The sequence below is a fragment of the Gossypium raimondii genome, chromosome 8 (genome assembly GCF_025698545.1).
Source record: "Gossypium raimondii isolate GPD5lz chromosome 8, ASM2569854v1, whole genome shotgun sequence".
NCBI classification, from domain to species: domain Eukaryota; kingdom Viridiplantae; phylum Streptophyta; class Magnoliopsida; order Malvales; family Malvaceae; genus Gossypium; species Gossypium raimondii.
Genome location: NC_068572.1, coordinates 61771960 through 61787204, shown reverse-complemented (window position 1 = coordinate 61787204; position 15245 = coordinate 61771960). Strand labels below are relative to the sequence as shown.

The following is a 15245-nucleotide window of genomic DNA, read 5'->3' as shown; positions in this document are numbered from 1 at the left end:
CTTTTTGTTCCCTCCAATTCGGCCAATATCACACTTATTAGACTTGTTTACAAATTACAGTTAGATCATAATTTATTTATTTTTTAATTTAGATTAGTGGTAGAGATTGTGTGACCTAAATCTCGTCACTTGTTAAAGAAATGAATATAGTGATAAGATGAAGAGATCCGTAGGGACGAAAATTGAGGTATAGAACTATTATTCTTTTATTTGACTTTGATTAGAACATGATTTTTCAACATTTAAATAGATGTAACCGGAATTTCTCTTGTATTATTCATTTTTTAACATTAGTAAATTTCTCCTCTTCTGCCTGTGATTTTTTCTGAAAGGATTTTCATGTAAAATCTATGTTCTTATTTTTCTATTCTTATTGTTTTGTGATCATTCTACTGTAATTATCTATGTTTATTATAATAATTTTTGACCTTCTTGTAATTTTTTAAGTTATAAGTACAAATATAAATACACAATCACTAAATTAATAATCAAAATACATAAAAACAAATTCAAAATAAATTGCAACATAACTTACGCTTAGTACTTGACCTTTTCCATTTATTCAAATATTTGACCCCAAAATTAGTTTGAACAAAAAACGTGCTTGACCGCTCACCGTGAGGTAGATTAATTATTATAGGTATAATAATTTGTTTGACTCTTTAATTTTATGAAAAATTATTTTATCTTTTATTTAATTTTATTTTTATATTTTTAAATTTACGATTTTATCAAATCACCTCAAAATGGATGAAAACTTTAATTATTTTAAACTTTACGGACATGATATATAAGTGGATTGTCATGAGGATGACATGTCATCATTTAATTAATTTTTAAAGTTTTAAATTTTTAAAATTATTTTTAACAAATAAAAATCGTTAAAATTATTTAAAAGTATAAAAGTATAAAAATATTTTTAAAATTTTAAAAATTAATTAAATACTGACACATCATTCACATGGGAACTCACGTGTATGTCATATCAGCAAAGTTAACAAGCGTTAACTTTAACTTGCCATCCATTTTGAGATGATTTAACTAAAAAAACGTAAGTTCAAGAGCTAAAAAAGGTAAAAAATTAAATGAAAAGCTAAAATAATTTTTTTTATAAAGTTGGAAAGCTAAAAAGGTCATTATGCTCGTTACTAATTATGGTCATTATTTTTCATTTTTTGACTCTTTTGTTTATATTTAGGGTACATTACACTCAAGGTCACTAAATTATTAATAAGTTTATGTTTTAGTCACTCAACTTCAAAAAGTTATAAAATGATCACTGAACTATTCCAAAGTTTTAATTTAAGTCAATGAACTATTCAAAAAAATTTTATTCAAGTCATTGAGCTACTAAATTATTTTAAAAAAAAGTTCGACTAGCGATTTCCAAGCAATTATTCGACCCGATCGGTATGGTGGATCAATATCCATCAACGAGTAGAAGAACATGCCTTAGATCCAAGTTGATCTGACAACCAGTGTTGGAGATCAGAAAAAAAAAGTTGTATAGGTTTTGATTCGTAGATTCGTGAAATTCAAAATTATTTCATGAAGAAAAAATTAAACTGTAAAAGAGAAGGGGAACGAGAGCTTTTGATTTGTAATACCCAAAAAGTTTGGTCTTTGAGAATGGATAAGTATTTCATTGGTGAATTAAGTATTGGGAGAGAGTATGAATAATGAAATTCGAAAAGGATTAAATTGGGAGTATTTGAAAGCTGGAGACTAAAAGTGTAAATTTTCCATTTTAAGAAAAGGGGCAATCTTATGAATGTGACATGAAGACATATTGACATGTGAAGTTGGAATATCAAAATATGAACTAAATTGAATAAAATGAAAAAGTATAGAGACTAAAGTGTAATTTTTCCCATTTTGTGAAAGAGAGAAAATTAATGGTAATTAAGCATGAAATGTGATTTGTTGATAAGGATGAAATTGAAAGAAAAAGAAAAGTGTAGAATTTTCTACACAATTGAAAGCTGAATGGCAGCAACTTGGGGCAGCAAAAATAAAAGGTAAAGAAAGAAAGAAAGAAAGAAAGAAAGAAAGAAAAGGAAAAAAAGAAAAGAAGAGAAAAAGAATGGAAATTTTCCATACATTTTTTCCAAGTTTTTCTTTAAAACCATAGCTTAATTTGATAACCTAAAGTGCTTTGAAAATATTTTCAATCATGGAAACAACTTCGATAAAGATGAGAGTCAAGGGAAAGCTTAGGAAAGTGAAGAGAAATGTTAATTTCAATTAAATGAAATGATACACGATATGGTTATGGTTTGATGTGGAGTCGGGGGTTCGGTTGGGAATAAGATTGGCAAAATGAGAGTTACGATGGGTGAAAGGGGTATTGGAGTTCTATTTACGATATGTTCATGTTTATGTTCTTTGAAATATGGTATACAAGCTTGATACTAGAGTTGTGTTATCAAAGTTTAGTTAATGGTCGGGAGTTTTGTTTTGGCCTAGGACTCTGGGAGTTCTGTTATCAATATTCTGATAATGATCATGATCTACAAAAGATATAAGTAACATACGATAGATAAATGAAAAATAATATGATACAATTGTATGATTATATGAAGGAAAAGAATAAAAAATTTAGTTTAATGATTTGTAAAATTGACATTCAGAGTAGTTTATCCTTATATTTATTATAATTAATATTTAATGGAGAATTGATTCAAAAATATGTTTAGGACTATAATTTAAATCTTTTACTGTTTGTGCTTATGAAAATAAATATGTATACTACCACATTAATAATTTATATTATATAACTTTTAATAAAGTAAATATACATTTTGATACTTGAATTTGACTTCAAGATTTAAATTAATACTTGATTTTTTGTCCAATTAAATATCTAAACTTGACTTTTAGTTCAAATAACTAAATATTAATTTGCACCAAAATCAAATTTAGATACCTAACTATACAAAAAAACCTATAAATATCAATTTGGACAATCAAACCAAGTTCAAATACTTTAATAGGTTGCATATGCACTTTTTCGTATCGCATCATTCCATATTTCTACTTTCCAAATATGAAATATGCTTTTAAATAAAGTCGATTTTCTAATAATAATGGTAGGGGTTGGAGGAGTTATCCAGAAATCAAACACGGGTTAAATATCAACTGAAAATTTTAACATAAGTTTTAAAATGTATATACTCTTTCATAACAATTACTACTGAGATAATTAGAAGATGTTCAATATTTTTTTATGTATGAACAAGAAAACAAATAAACAACATTAATATATATTACTTACATAACATTTCTTCAGTAACATTCATTTTACGATTAAGTTACAAAGAGTTTTTTTTGCACTCACCTGTATAGAAAAAAAAAAGTTTCACAATCGACTTTTGGATCTACATGGTGCCTTCTCGTTTCGGAATCGGAGTTCACTTTTCATGCAAAAAATGGTTATATCCTGACTTTGACGGTTAGCTTGCACCGTTTGATGCATCTGAAACTTCATTCATTAACTGCATTGCAGTTCAAATAAGCAGTATTTGCTACCAATGTTTCAAACATTTTTCCTACAATATTTGCATATATCAGAGAATGGCTACGACAGATAATTCTGGTGTACACGTAACTTTGAAATTTTCATAAATTTTTTTTCCGGACTGTTCTTGGATCATTCCATCTATGCCTGCAAAAGGAAATGGGATATAGAATCATGCATATATTAGATCAGACATTTTCGAGAATTCAGTCGGTACTAACTTCTGACCTTGGGCATTTTGCATGGTTAAGGTAAGTTGGCATTGGTAAGACCCAAAGATTTTGCGAGTTCCCTAGCAGCTAAATCATCCGCTTGCTCCTACACATATAATACGGTGATAAGTGATGCATGGGAAATAAAAAATTTCAGTCATTTTGCTGGTCAATTGGTAATTTATGCAAATGATCAGACAGCCATACCTGAAGGCGATGCAACAAGTACATCAGGAAGAGATGTACGAAAACCTGCATTAAAATTTTTTTTTTCACACGGTTATTGTAGAAGTAAACCTAATAACCAAACCATACATAAGGTATTTCGAAAAAGCTAAGGTGAATTTGTTCTTACAAGATAGCACAGCAACATTATTCGAGCTGTAGGATACCGCCAAAGAAATCTAGTAGCCCTTACAGCCCCTGAATCCAGTAATTTTACAGCCTTCTGAAACTGCATGATGCAGGTCGAAAGACAAGTCAGAAACTCAGAGTAAACAAATGGGAAGGTAAGTTAGTTCCAGGATATATATATATGGAAATACCTGTACGCTTGCAGCAGCCACGTGACGATGATGCACAGGAAGAGGCCTGCAATTGTAAACTAGATAAGGAAATTGGCAAAATATCAAATACAACTGCATCTTTCAAATCACATTTCCTAAAAGAAAATTAGACCTCAAAGATAAGGCAACATAATTTCTTACGAGCTAATAAAGACAGCATATCTTAACATTCACAATGGAATGCTAAAACTTGCAGAGTGTGTTAGGATTGCGATCTAATAAAGTGAAAATGCATAACATACTCGAGAGATTTGATATCTGTGTCTTCCTCCCAGGAAGATGACGCGCGACGAGGAACTCTACTTCTCTCTACTTCAACCTGTTGATTATAAAGGATATTGAACACCATTAGTTATAACAAGATATAGATAATCAGTCTTGCAGCACGAATATTGACAAACCTGAGCTTCTTGAAGACGCTTTATTTCCTTCTCCAGCTGGAACTCAGCTGCAGCTTTTTCACTAGCCATGGTTTCTAACTGTGTTTGCTTGTAGTACTGCAGAATGGCATAGCCACAAGAAGTCAGAACAAAGAAATAGATGTTAGAACAACAGAAAAAGCAAATCTTGGATTCGATTACCAGTAGGTCAGTTAGTTCACGGTAGCGTTTCTCTAGTTCCATATGCTCCTGATAGAAGGCAACAACATAAATGAGTTAATGCTTCAGTGGATAGAAAACATAAAACTGAATGTACCATGAAGAAATATACTTCATAAACTTGCATATGGAAAGCAACTGAACTGAATTTCATCACAGTTTCGGATGAGATGGAAAATTTAAGAAATGAGATATCAAGAACAGTAAATCAGTGCCATGACTTCAGCAAGCAGCATACATTTGTACAGTTAAAACTTCTGGGAAGCTTCACCCCGAGGAGTGAAGTATATTTCATGTACATGAGTAAATGACAACTTTAAGGGAAGAGGGGAAAAATCAAGTTACGAATACAGCAACGATAGATTGTTATGTACTAAATTGGCACACACCATAATATCTGACAAATTTGAGGTGCTGGTTGAACCCCAAGCATACAAGAGAACAGGACCATGTAACTTGATAGTTGATATACAACTACATAAATCAAATAAGCAATGAAATTTAAGGCTTCACTAAGTTTAACAGTCACTATAATAAGCGCTTTCAGTTTATACATCATCAATACAATTGACAACCACACTTCTGATTAAAAGGTGAATCAATCTTAACAGTTACCTGGCGTGAATAATGCTCAGCGTCCCTCTTCATGGCAGCCATTTCAACCCTCATTTTCTGCACTTCAGCCTGCAGCCAGACAAATAGGTCAGAGAAAATAAATCCACAAATCAGCCAGCAAAAGAAAACAGAATAATCTTGATATAAATGTACAATGATAATACTTGCCTCTAATGAAGAGAGCTTGCTCTCAGCATCTCTTTGACCTTGGCGTGCACGCTCCACTTCCTCCTGCCATGCCTGCATCTAACATCACCATCTTTAAGCCATTGCCTCTTACATTAATTACAGTTGGTGGAACAGCTAATGGCCACAGATTGTGCCTATAACTAGATATTAATTGCATTTTGAACTGTTGACTTCAGAATGTTCTTAATGATATAGAAACCCACATTCCAGTAGATTACTTGAGGTACTGAAATCAAATAGGTAAGATGCATTTTATTTTCTAGACTGGCTAGATGGAAATAGACCAAAAAATGTAATTTGCAAGACAGAGTTCAGAAAGTTACATCCTCATCATATTTACCTGAAGCATTTGATTGGCTTCTTCTGGGGACTTCTTTTGTCCACGACGAAAACGAGCTTCCATGTCTTGCAATTCTTGATTTAAAGATGTGCATTCAACCTGATATATCAGGTTAATTTCAAGAGCTTTTTCACTTCATATTTAGCCCAGCCAGAAGGACAAGCTTTCATTAAAAAAGCACTGTTATCATTTTGTTTTACCTCAAGAAGTGCCACCTTCTGCTCAAGCTCTGCAGCTTTTGTTGCCCTCTCATCAGCAACCCTCTGAACAAAGAGACAAGCAGAAATTTACCATGCTTGTTGGAATATATATAGAGGCCAAATAATCAATGTACTACACCTTTGCATCTGAACAAGGAAGAGGCGCCACATTTACCAAAATAAGAATAAAAATAAAATTGTAGATGACATACCACTAGAAGACAAGACTGAGTTTTCTTAATTTAAAAGAAAATTTGATGGATATTAAATAAAACTAAGATATAGCACCCTAATGGTGAAACTAATTGCAGACAACTCATAAATACGGCAATTCTAAACAAGTTTAGGAGCTATGAAGGATATCTAGTAAGTTTTTATAGCTTTAAGATGGCAGATAGCATAAAGCTAGTAGATTAGCAAAAATGCCACAGAAATTGAGAAGTCAAAGTGCCCTTGAGATTACTCTATCCCGATTACCAAATTCATCTGGATTGCTTTTTCTTTTTGTCCATTTTAGCATTTGGTACTCATGCAGATCCATTAAGTTTTTATTTACACTGTTTCCTTGGAAAAAGAGACATGGAAAATTAGATTGTCCAGGTTTTATTAGTATATATGTCAACAAGTTTGTAAATGATATTTTCGAGGATAACATATTAAAAAATCTTAAATGTTGACATAACTTCACCAAATAGACATTAATGCTAATTTTTTACCACATCAAGGTATTTGCTTGAAACAACTGATATCCACTAAAAAAGCATGAGACTAGGTTTAAAAGGCTAATATTACATTCAGCCTAAAAAGTTATTGTTTATGCAATATTAAGCTGCTAAATTAGCAAGTAAAACCAGAATACCATAAATAAATTAGAAGCAGATTGCAATGGAACCAGAAATAAAGAATTATCATATTACCTGGATCCTTGCAAGAGCTGTGGATGACTCAACAGCTCGATGTTCCAATTCTACTTCCCTTTCCATGGCAGCCTATTCCAAAAAACAGAAATTATCAGAGTGCAAGCAAGATAACAACAAAAAGGTAAATACAACAATGTCCCAAGATTGAACCATTTTGGTAGCATTATGTGCTGCACGTTCTTCTTCTGCCCTCCTCTCTGCAGAAGCTAGCTCCTCGCGTAGGGCCTAGAAAAGAAGCATACTAATAGATTACCAGCTTATAATGAAACAAAAAAGAGTGTGTGTGTGTGAATAAACGTGCGAATGCAAGGAAGAAAGAACCAATTAGTCTACCTGCATCATCCTCGTCTCTGTTAATTCCCTGTTTCTCATAATTGACTCCATGTTTGCCTGATGGTATTCAATCAGAAGTATAAACAAACATCAGATGGTCAAAACGTGCAAGCCAAGAGTATAAAATGATGGACCATAGAAGAAAAAGAAAAAGTGAAAATGTAGAGGAAACAATAAAGAAACAAAAAAAAAAAAAACGTAGGAGAGGGATACAAAAGCAGATCTGCATACTATAATTTGCTTAGAAGGTTAAAAGGAACTCTTGTTATAAGGGACATTAAATAAGCTCTTTAGGTTTCTCTATCATGATAAAAGTGTAACTAACAGAATCAAAAGGATCTATATCTTTTTATTTAGCTTACAAAGCTATTAATAGTCAGATATACAGATTCCGTGGTGATAGGAACTGTTGCTTTTAAGTTAAAACTTATTAAGTTAGATGAAACTAGAGACCAAATTTTATAACAGCTTGGGAAGCAGGAGATTTTATACCGAACAATAACTGAATATAAGAGTCAAACCTGAAGTGAAGCCAGGTTTCCTTCAGATAAAGCAGCTTGTTTCTTTAGTGCATCCATAGAATTGACAAGTGCCTCTATCTCAGAGTTCTTTGCTGCCAAAGCATCAAGCATATTTGACTCTACCCTGGTTACTTCACTCTTAGATACAGATAAATCTTGCTGCAGTTGTTTTATACGAGCCTCATAAGATTTACTCAGCTCCCTCTGTCAAGGAAGCAATTTAGTGTTAAAATACTACTCCTTAAGTTGCATCCACAAGCAAACATGACCATAACTTAAAAATAGACCCAAAAAGAGAAAAAGGATAGAATGAATTACCTCAGCAATTAGAAGCTCCTCAAGCTGTGCATTCTCAGATTTGTATTCTTGGAGACGGGATGAAAGTCCAGCACAAACCTGGAAATCAGTGTAGAACAATTAGTTTATAAATGCCAAAAATACAATATCAGAAAATAAAGAGAGAATAAAAAAAGAAGCTTATAGAAGGACACTCCCACTTGTTTGCAAGTCAGGCCAGTTCCTTTTAAAGGCTACTCTTTTCATGGGAAAAATTTTAAACAAGAACATCCATCCATGCAATTTAACAGAAATACTCTCAAGTTTCTCGATAGATGGCCACAAATGTGATGCACTAAAAGGAATGTTAATAACAAATTAGATGCTTATAGAACCCATTAACAGATTTCAAGAAAAGGGAACAGATGTGATAATTCATTGGTGCAGCTTCTTTGCTTATTCTGATTCATAATGAAATTATGTTAACACTCCATCATTTACCATCTCACTCACTTATCCGTTATGGTCAGATACTGAACTCTTTAATTTCTAAAGGTAGTCCTAGAATACTAGTCTCAATATTCATCACAAAAAGGAAAACCAATAAATTCAGAGAGCTTACCCGAGCTAGTCTTGCCTCTTTTGATTGACCGGTGGAGTTGGTGGTTTTAAGCAGTCCTTGAGCCTGGACGAAAACCAAAGCACTAATAAGAAAGGCCTTAAAATGGACGCAACACGAGAAGATTCAACAATAATTTCAGATTTGAGTGTATTTGTCACCTCATCAAGTTGGTCCTGGACTACCGTTTGTGGAGTATCAGCATTTTGCTCCTGTGGTTTCTTTTGATTCACAGGAGTTTCAACTTTAACATCATCTTCTTTCAACTTAGCTTCGAAGTTAACATGAGAATCAGCAATTACATGTTGTGAACTCTCTTTCTGAGGGTGTTGTGGCCCCTCTTGGTCAGTCTTCAAAGGGACATCTGAAGTTTGGGAATCGGAATTTTGGCCACCATCAGTTAAATGATCTTCACTAACAACCTCAATAACTTTGGTAGCAAATGATGGAGGAGGGTGCTCAACATGCACATCGGAAGCATTCTCATTGAGAAGCTCCCCATTTGAAGTTGACAATGAAGCTTCTGCATTGCTGACACTTACAGAGACTTCTTCCTGATCAACACTGTGTTTAACCAAATCAGGATCCAATAGCTCAGATGAAGGAATTGTAGGGTTATCTTTCTCACTGTTGTTATATAGCTCACTACTTGTCTGGACCATAGAATTAGCACTAGAGCTTATCTCATTGTCGGAAGAAAAAGTAGCCTTATCTTTATCAGGTGTTACATCAGATTTTAGTACTTCTGAACTAGTTTGCTTGTTTATAGTATCACTAGGTTTGGGAGATCTTTTTGTAGAAAGTCTTTTTTGTGCCTGAAAACAAGAAAAACCATCCAATTAAAATCGTCTTTATGAACATATTTACTTGAAAATGTACACTTAAAGCTAATTCAAGGTTGCATATTTTGTAATACCTTTGCCCTTGGCTTTGTTTTTTCTGCTGAAGAACCTTGCACATTAGAAACTTTACAATTAAAAGGAGGAAAGATATACGCACACATGTGTGTGTATGGACTGTTGGTGTATGTATGTGAGAGTTAGATAGGGTGAGAAAAAGAGACACATAATGAGAGAGGGAGATAGAAGCAGCAGAAATTATAATTCAGAAAATGAAAAGCAGGTAGTGGCATTATTACAATAGACCTCTAAATATAGAATAATAACTCAAATTAAGATTTTATTTTTCACCTCAGAAGTCAAACATGATTACTATCAAGCTTGACGCATCTAGCTTTCTCATCTCAGGAAAGAAAATTCAAGTTTGATTTCTCATGGATCAAGTTTTCTAAGAATAGTTGCACTCTAATCTAAAAAGAAGCATTAAAGGTCTTGCATATTATTGTTATAAGAAGCCCAATTGCAATTTTGGAGACAATAAATATATTGGTGCAAAATTTGTTAATAAATGGCTAGTAAGGATTGCTAGGCTGAGTTTCATATAGGGATGGATCAAAAGGAATATCTATATATTGATTTTATCTAACTAAGCACATAGTCCCCGTATGAGATGTCCATTTGAATGGCTACAAGGACATAATCCCATAATAGACACAAGCTTTCATAAACTTAGTCCCTAAATTGGACTAACACTCTCCAGATATAACCATGAATAGGAACTTTTTAAGTACAAAAGACACCAAACCACATTTTTAACATTGATTTCTGCATGAAAATAACCCCAATATTTTGAAATCCTTACCTTGTGTTTGAGAATCAGGTGGCTCCTCCGACAGATCATTAGCAACTAGCTTTGCTCTTCGATCTACAACTTCAAATAAATCTGGTCCAAAATAAACATCAACCTTTGATTACTACCAAATCAATAAAAGGAAATGAAAATGCTGTTTTTACTGATGGATGGTTTAGAGCAACAATAAGGTACAAAAGCACATGATAAGTCTAGAGATTTTCCAAAAGTGCTAAGGTTCAGACTACATCAATGTTACCCCTTGCATGCCTTTAAGTAGACATCTAAAAGCTATCTATTACATACAGCTCTACTTCTTACTTAATACCAGACATCTGATCAAAATTTCTAATCAATTTTCCTCAACTCTATATGATGGTCATCATAATAAAATGGAAAATGAACCGCATTAATAACAACCAAAAGTGAAGCAATAACAAATTAACAATAATAATTTCAACACTGATACCATAGTGTCAATTTCTGCCAGCAATCCTTGTTTCCGAAAAATGTCCGCTTATAAAAACCAAACCTCATCAATTAACTTTTTCTCACTATATATAGATGCCGGTCAATGGCATTATCATTACTGAAAATAACCAGAAATTAAACAAAAACTAGAATTCCAATGTCCAAAATGAAAATCAAACGAAAGCGAGTTCCCTTCTGGACAGGCAACTAGATATTCTAAATTTCCTTGAATGAATAAAGCTGCCAATGTCCCTCGTCGCATTTCTAGAGAAAGCATAACATCGATTCATAATTTACTTGGAACTGTGTCAATTGCCAAATTCATAATAGATCTCATAATTTTAAGAGGAAAAAAACCTAAAATCTCTTTTCTCTTCAGTTTATACACAACTAAGCAACTTCAGAAGTAAAACAGGTAAAAAGAATTAAACTAAACGACCTAATCCATTGAAATCTCAGGTTCAGTTCTCAATCAATTATGATTTAATGACTTAAAGCTTTAGATCAGACCTTCAAAACTCAATTAAAAATTTTAATGTCTAAAAAGTTAAACAAAAAAAAATGTAGGTTAAGAGGAGCCACACCTTCAGCGACTTTAAGCCACGAAGCCATGAGTAATGAATCTGTAATAAAACCGTGCCCTAGAGATGTACCCACGGTGTTTCCATACACCGGCGGCGTGAGGTTTTATCGGACGGCGTCGGCGATATACGGCGTTGAAATAATTAAAAGGTGACAAGCTAGATCTCTGCTAAGATCAAAATGAGATTTTTTTTTTTCCTTTTTGGTCACTAATGAGAACTATTAGTGCTTTGGAAATTTTGGGATAGAGCTTAGGCTGTTTTCTAAAAGAAAATAAATAAATAACCTAAGTTCTATTTTTTATATTTTATGAATTATAAAAAATTATCATAATAAATAAAATTGTCGTAAATTCATGCACTTTTATAAATTTATAATTTAATCTCTATATTTTATTTCAAAATTAATTTTTTACATTTTAAATTTTAATATCTAAATTTTAAATTTTAAAAATAAACGGATTAAATTTTAAAACTAAAATACATAGCTTAAATTTTAAATTTATAAAAAAATATAAACACATGCACATTTTAACCTAAAATGTAAAAAGAATAATTAAAAATTTAGGTTGTTTAAATAAATGTTGAGTTTGTATAAGAAATAAATAAATGTTAGTTGAATTAAAGTAATACATATCATCATTACAAGCCCACCTAATCAGATACTTAACATTTTGTTAAATAAAAATATAAGTTGAAAAAGTGATAAACATAGAGGAAAATATATATCTATATATTTTTGTATGATTAATATTTGTAATGATTTAATTATTATATTTTATATTGATCATACATGTTAATTTTATGTAAATTTAAAATTATTAATTAATTTTTTATATAAAAAATTCAATCGTTCAATAAATATCAATATATTATTTTTGCACTGGTGTAAGTGAAACTCTCCTCTTGTATTAAAAAATTATGTACTTGATTGAGTTGGTGTCATCTCTTATTCGAGTTCAAATTTAGAGTCTGTTTGATTGCCAGTAAAATATTTTCCGTAAAATGATTTCTGGAAAATGTTTTACTTTTCTGTAAAATGATTTACTGGAAAATATTTTACGGTGTTTGATTGAATCTGTAAAATATTTTTTGCTATTTGGTGATTTTCGAAAATATTTTCCGGAAAGTTGTTTTTGCATATATTAATATGTATTAATAAATTTTATATTTTAAATTGTTTTTACATATATTGCAATGATTTATTTATAATAATACTCAATTATTAAGCTACAATATTAATCGTTATAAATTAAAAAACTAACATCAAATAAATTATTTGTAATTGTGTTAAAAAACAAGTATTGAATAATTAAAAAAACAAGTTCTTGGAAAATCGATAAATGAAGCAATTTTCACGGAAATGAAGGAAGGAATGAAGGAGGCGATAGAGAGGAGAGCACGGAAAATGTCTTACGGAAATTGAAAGGGTAAGACATTTTCCCTAAAATGTAACCCATTTTCCCTTGTTTTGGAGTTCATTTTCCAAATGGAAAAGGTTTTCCGCCAATCAAACGCTGAAAAAGTTGGAAATGATTTTCCGGAAAATCAATTACGTCAATCAAACAGACCCTCAATTGTGAAATTATCAAAAGCACATTCATTTTATTATTTATTTGTATTGTCCAGGTGGAAGGTTAGTACTTACACAAATACGATATTGACCTACCCACACCACACACACTACATCCAAAGAGAGTTGCACAAATAAAAGCCGGCCACTTGCTCCCAAAGGCTCGAACTAAATTGGGTTCTACGGGTTAATAGTCCTTGACCACCAATCCAAACAAATATTATAAAGCATGTTCATTTTATAAAGCAACAATTTTTTGTATTTTGATAAATCTGAAAAACATAAACATGATATTTGAATTTAAGATATCAAAATTTTATATCAAGTAAAGTCGTTTAATTTTATATCAAAATTTTTAAATTTTGTTACATCATTTTTCACCTACATCGTGAATATGTCATAATCTATTTTTTAAGTATACATTTATACTTGACGCACAAAATTTATTTTATTTTATTGAATTTATTTTTAAAATAAAATCTGTTGAATTGCTTTCATTTTATTCTTTGATGTTATATAAAATTGCGTATTGGTAAATAAAATATAATCCAATTAAATATAAGATGAAATATAAATTTAATTACTTATATGATGATTTAAAATTACTATATAAATACTTACCTTATCGTTTTGTTTTATTACGATAATTGAACTTAATATTGTGAGAGCAATATGATAGGTCAATTTGTATTAATAATCCTTAAACTTTTTGAAATAATTTAATTATTTCTTATTAAAATGCTTGTATGGATTTTTTTTAATACCACTTCCCAAGCTATAAAAAGAATCCATTTTAGCCTGACTACTTTAAAGGATGTGTTTTAAGGGAAAAAATATCATATAAGCACTATAACAAAAATAGTTAATATGGTATAATTATAAAATAGAAAATATCATTATCTCAAATTAAACTGTATAAATTGAATTTTAAATTTGAATATTATAGAAGGGCCAAAACCATAATTTAACCTTTTTCCCAGATCCACCTACTTATTTAGCTACCCTGTTTATCTCTATTAATGCCTTTTACTTGCACAATTAGTGATTGGTTATTGACATTTCCTAATCTTCTAGCATTCTTCATTGTTTACCTACAATGTTATCTCTTAACTCTTTTCTTATATCATTATTTTATTTTAGAATTAAATTATTTTTTATACCCGTTTTATAGTTCAAAAAGATTAAAATTTTTAAGTCTGTGATTGTCCTTTCAACAATATTGTTTCCAATGTTCGAACTTAAATTCTCTTTGAGAATACAATGTGTCTTATTATTGCACTCAACGCTCATTCAAACTTAAGTTCTCTCTGAGAATACAATGTGTCTTACTACTGCACTTAACACTTGTTGATTAGATGATCGAGTTATTGTTCCGCTATAATATTGGTCCAAGCTTGTATGGTGTTAAATTTGCCAAATAAAAATGGGTTCTTACAATGCATGTTTTTTGTTTAAAATAATAAAATTTGTTTTTATTTAAATTTAATTATAAAACATATAAACATTAATAAAATTTTAATTTTATATTTATTATTTAAAAACAATTAAATGAGCCGGCCTAAAGTTAAAAAATGTAAATTCAAGCTTAGTTTAAAGTGGGCCAAGTTATTCGGCCCATGAACACATATACTTGAAAGGATCTATTTCAAACAAGAAATGCTAACATAAATTTTTGAAATTTCTCATTAAACCTTTCAAAAATTTTAAAATTTTGATTAGACTCCTCTAAATTTTTCGTAAATTCTCATTAAGTTTTAAAATCTTTGAAAGTTTTAATCAAACATAACCACAATTGTTTGAACTAGACCAGTGGTCGGTTGGACCAAGAACCAATTAAGGTACTAGTCTAGAGAAAGGCATAGGACCGGTTGATCCAAGAATCAGTACAGATCGATTGAACCAGACAAAAAACAGTCGAACCGAAATTTTTTATTTTTTATTAATTTTTAATAATTTATTTTATCGAATCTGTGACCTGATCGATTCAACCACAAATTCAATTCTAAAAATCTTGGGTCAAAAAT

The 15245-nt window shown here is 31.0% G+C and overlaps 1 protein-coding gene across 2 annotated transcripts; it reads right to left on the bottom strand.

Annotated features, from left to right (window-relative positions):
- Positions 1-3247: 3247 nt before the first annotated feature.
- On the bottom strand, positions 3248-11905 carry LOC105792905 (golgin candidate 1). Of its 2 annotated transcripts, none has more exons than XM_012621751.2 (22): positions 11652-11905; positions 10609-10689; positions 9824-9858; positions 9069-9722; positions 8911-8973; positions 8331-8408; positions 8013-8216; positions 7492-7548; positions 7309-7383; positions 7156-7227; positions 6239-6301; positions 6039-6137; positions 5678-5755; positions 5510-5578; positions 4877-4924; positions 4697-4792; positions 4538-4614; positions 4275-4320; positions 4085-4183; positions 3937-3981; positions 3746-3835; positions 3248-3664 (listed from the first exon to the last, which is right to left on the bottom strand). In XM_012621751.2, exons 1-21 carry the CDS (start codon positions 11677-11679, stop codon positions 3764-3766), a joined length of 2139 nt encoding a protein of 712 aa, XP_012477205.2. In that variant the 5' UTR covers positions 11680-11905; the 3' UTR covers positions 3248-3664; positions 3746-3763. The 2 variants fall into 2 exon arrangements, with proteins under 2 accessions (XP_012477205.2, XP_012477207.2); XM_012621753.2 differs by having other exon boundaries at positions 5678-5749.
- Positions 11906-15245: the final 3340 nt, after the last annotated feature.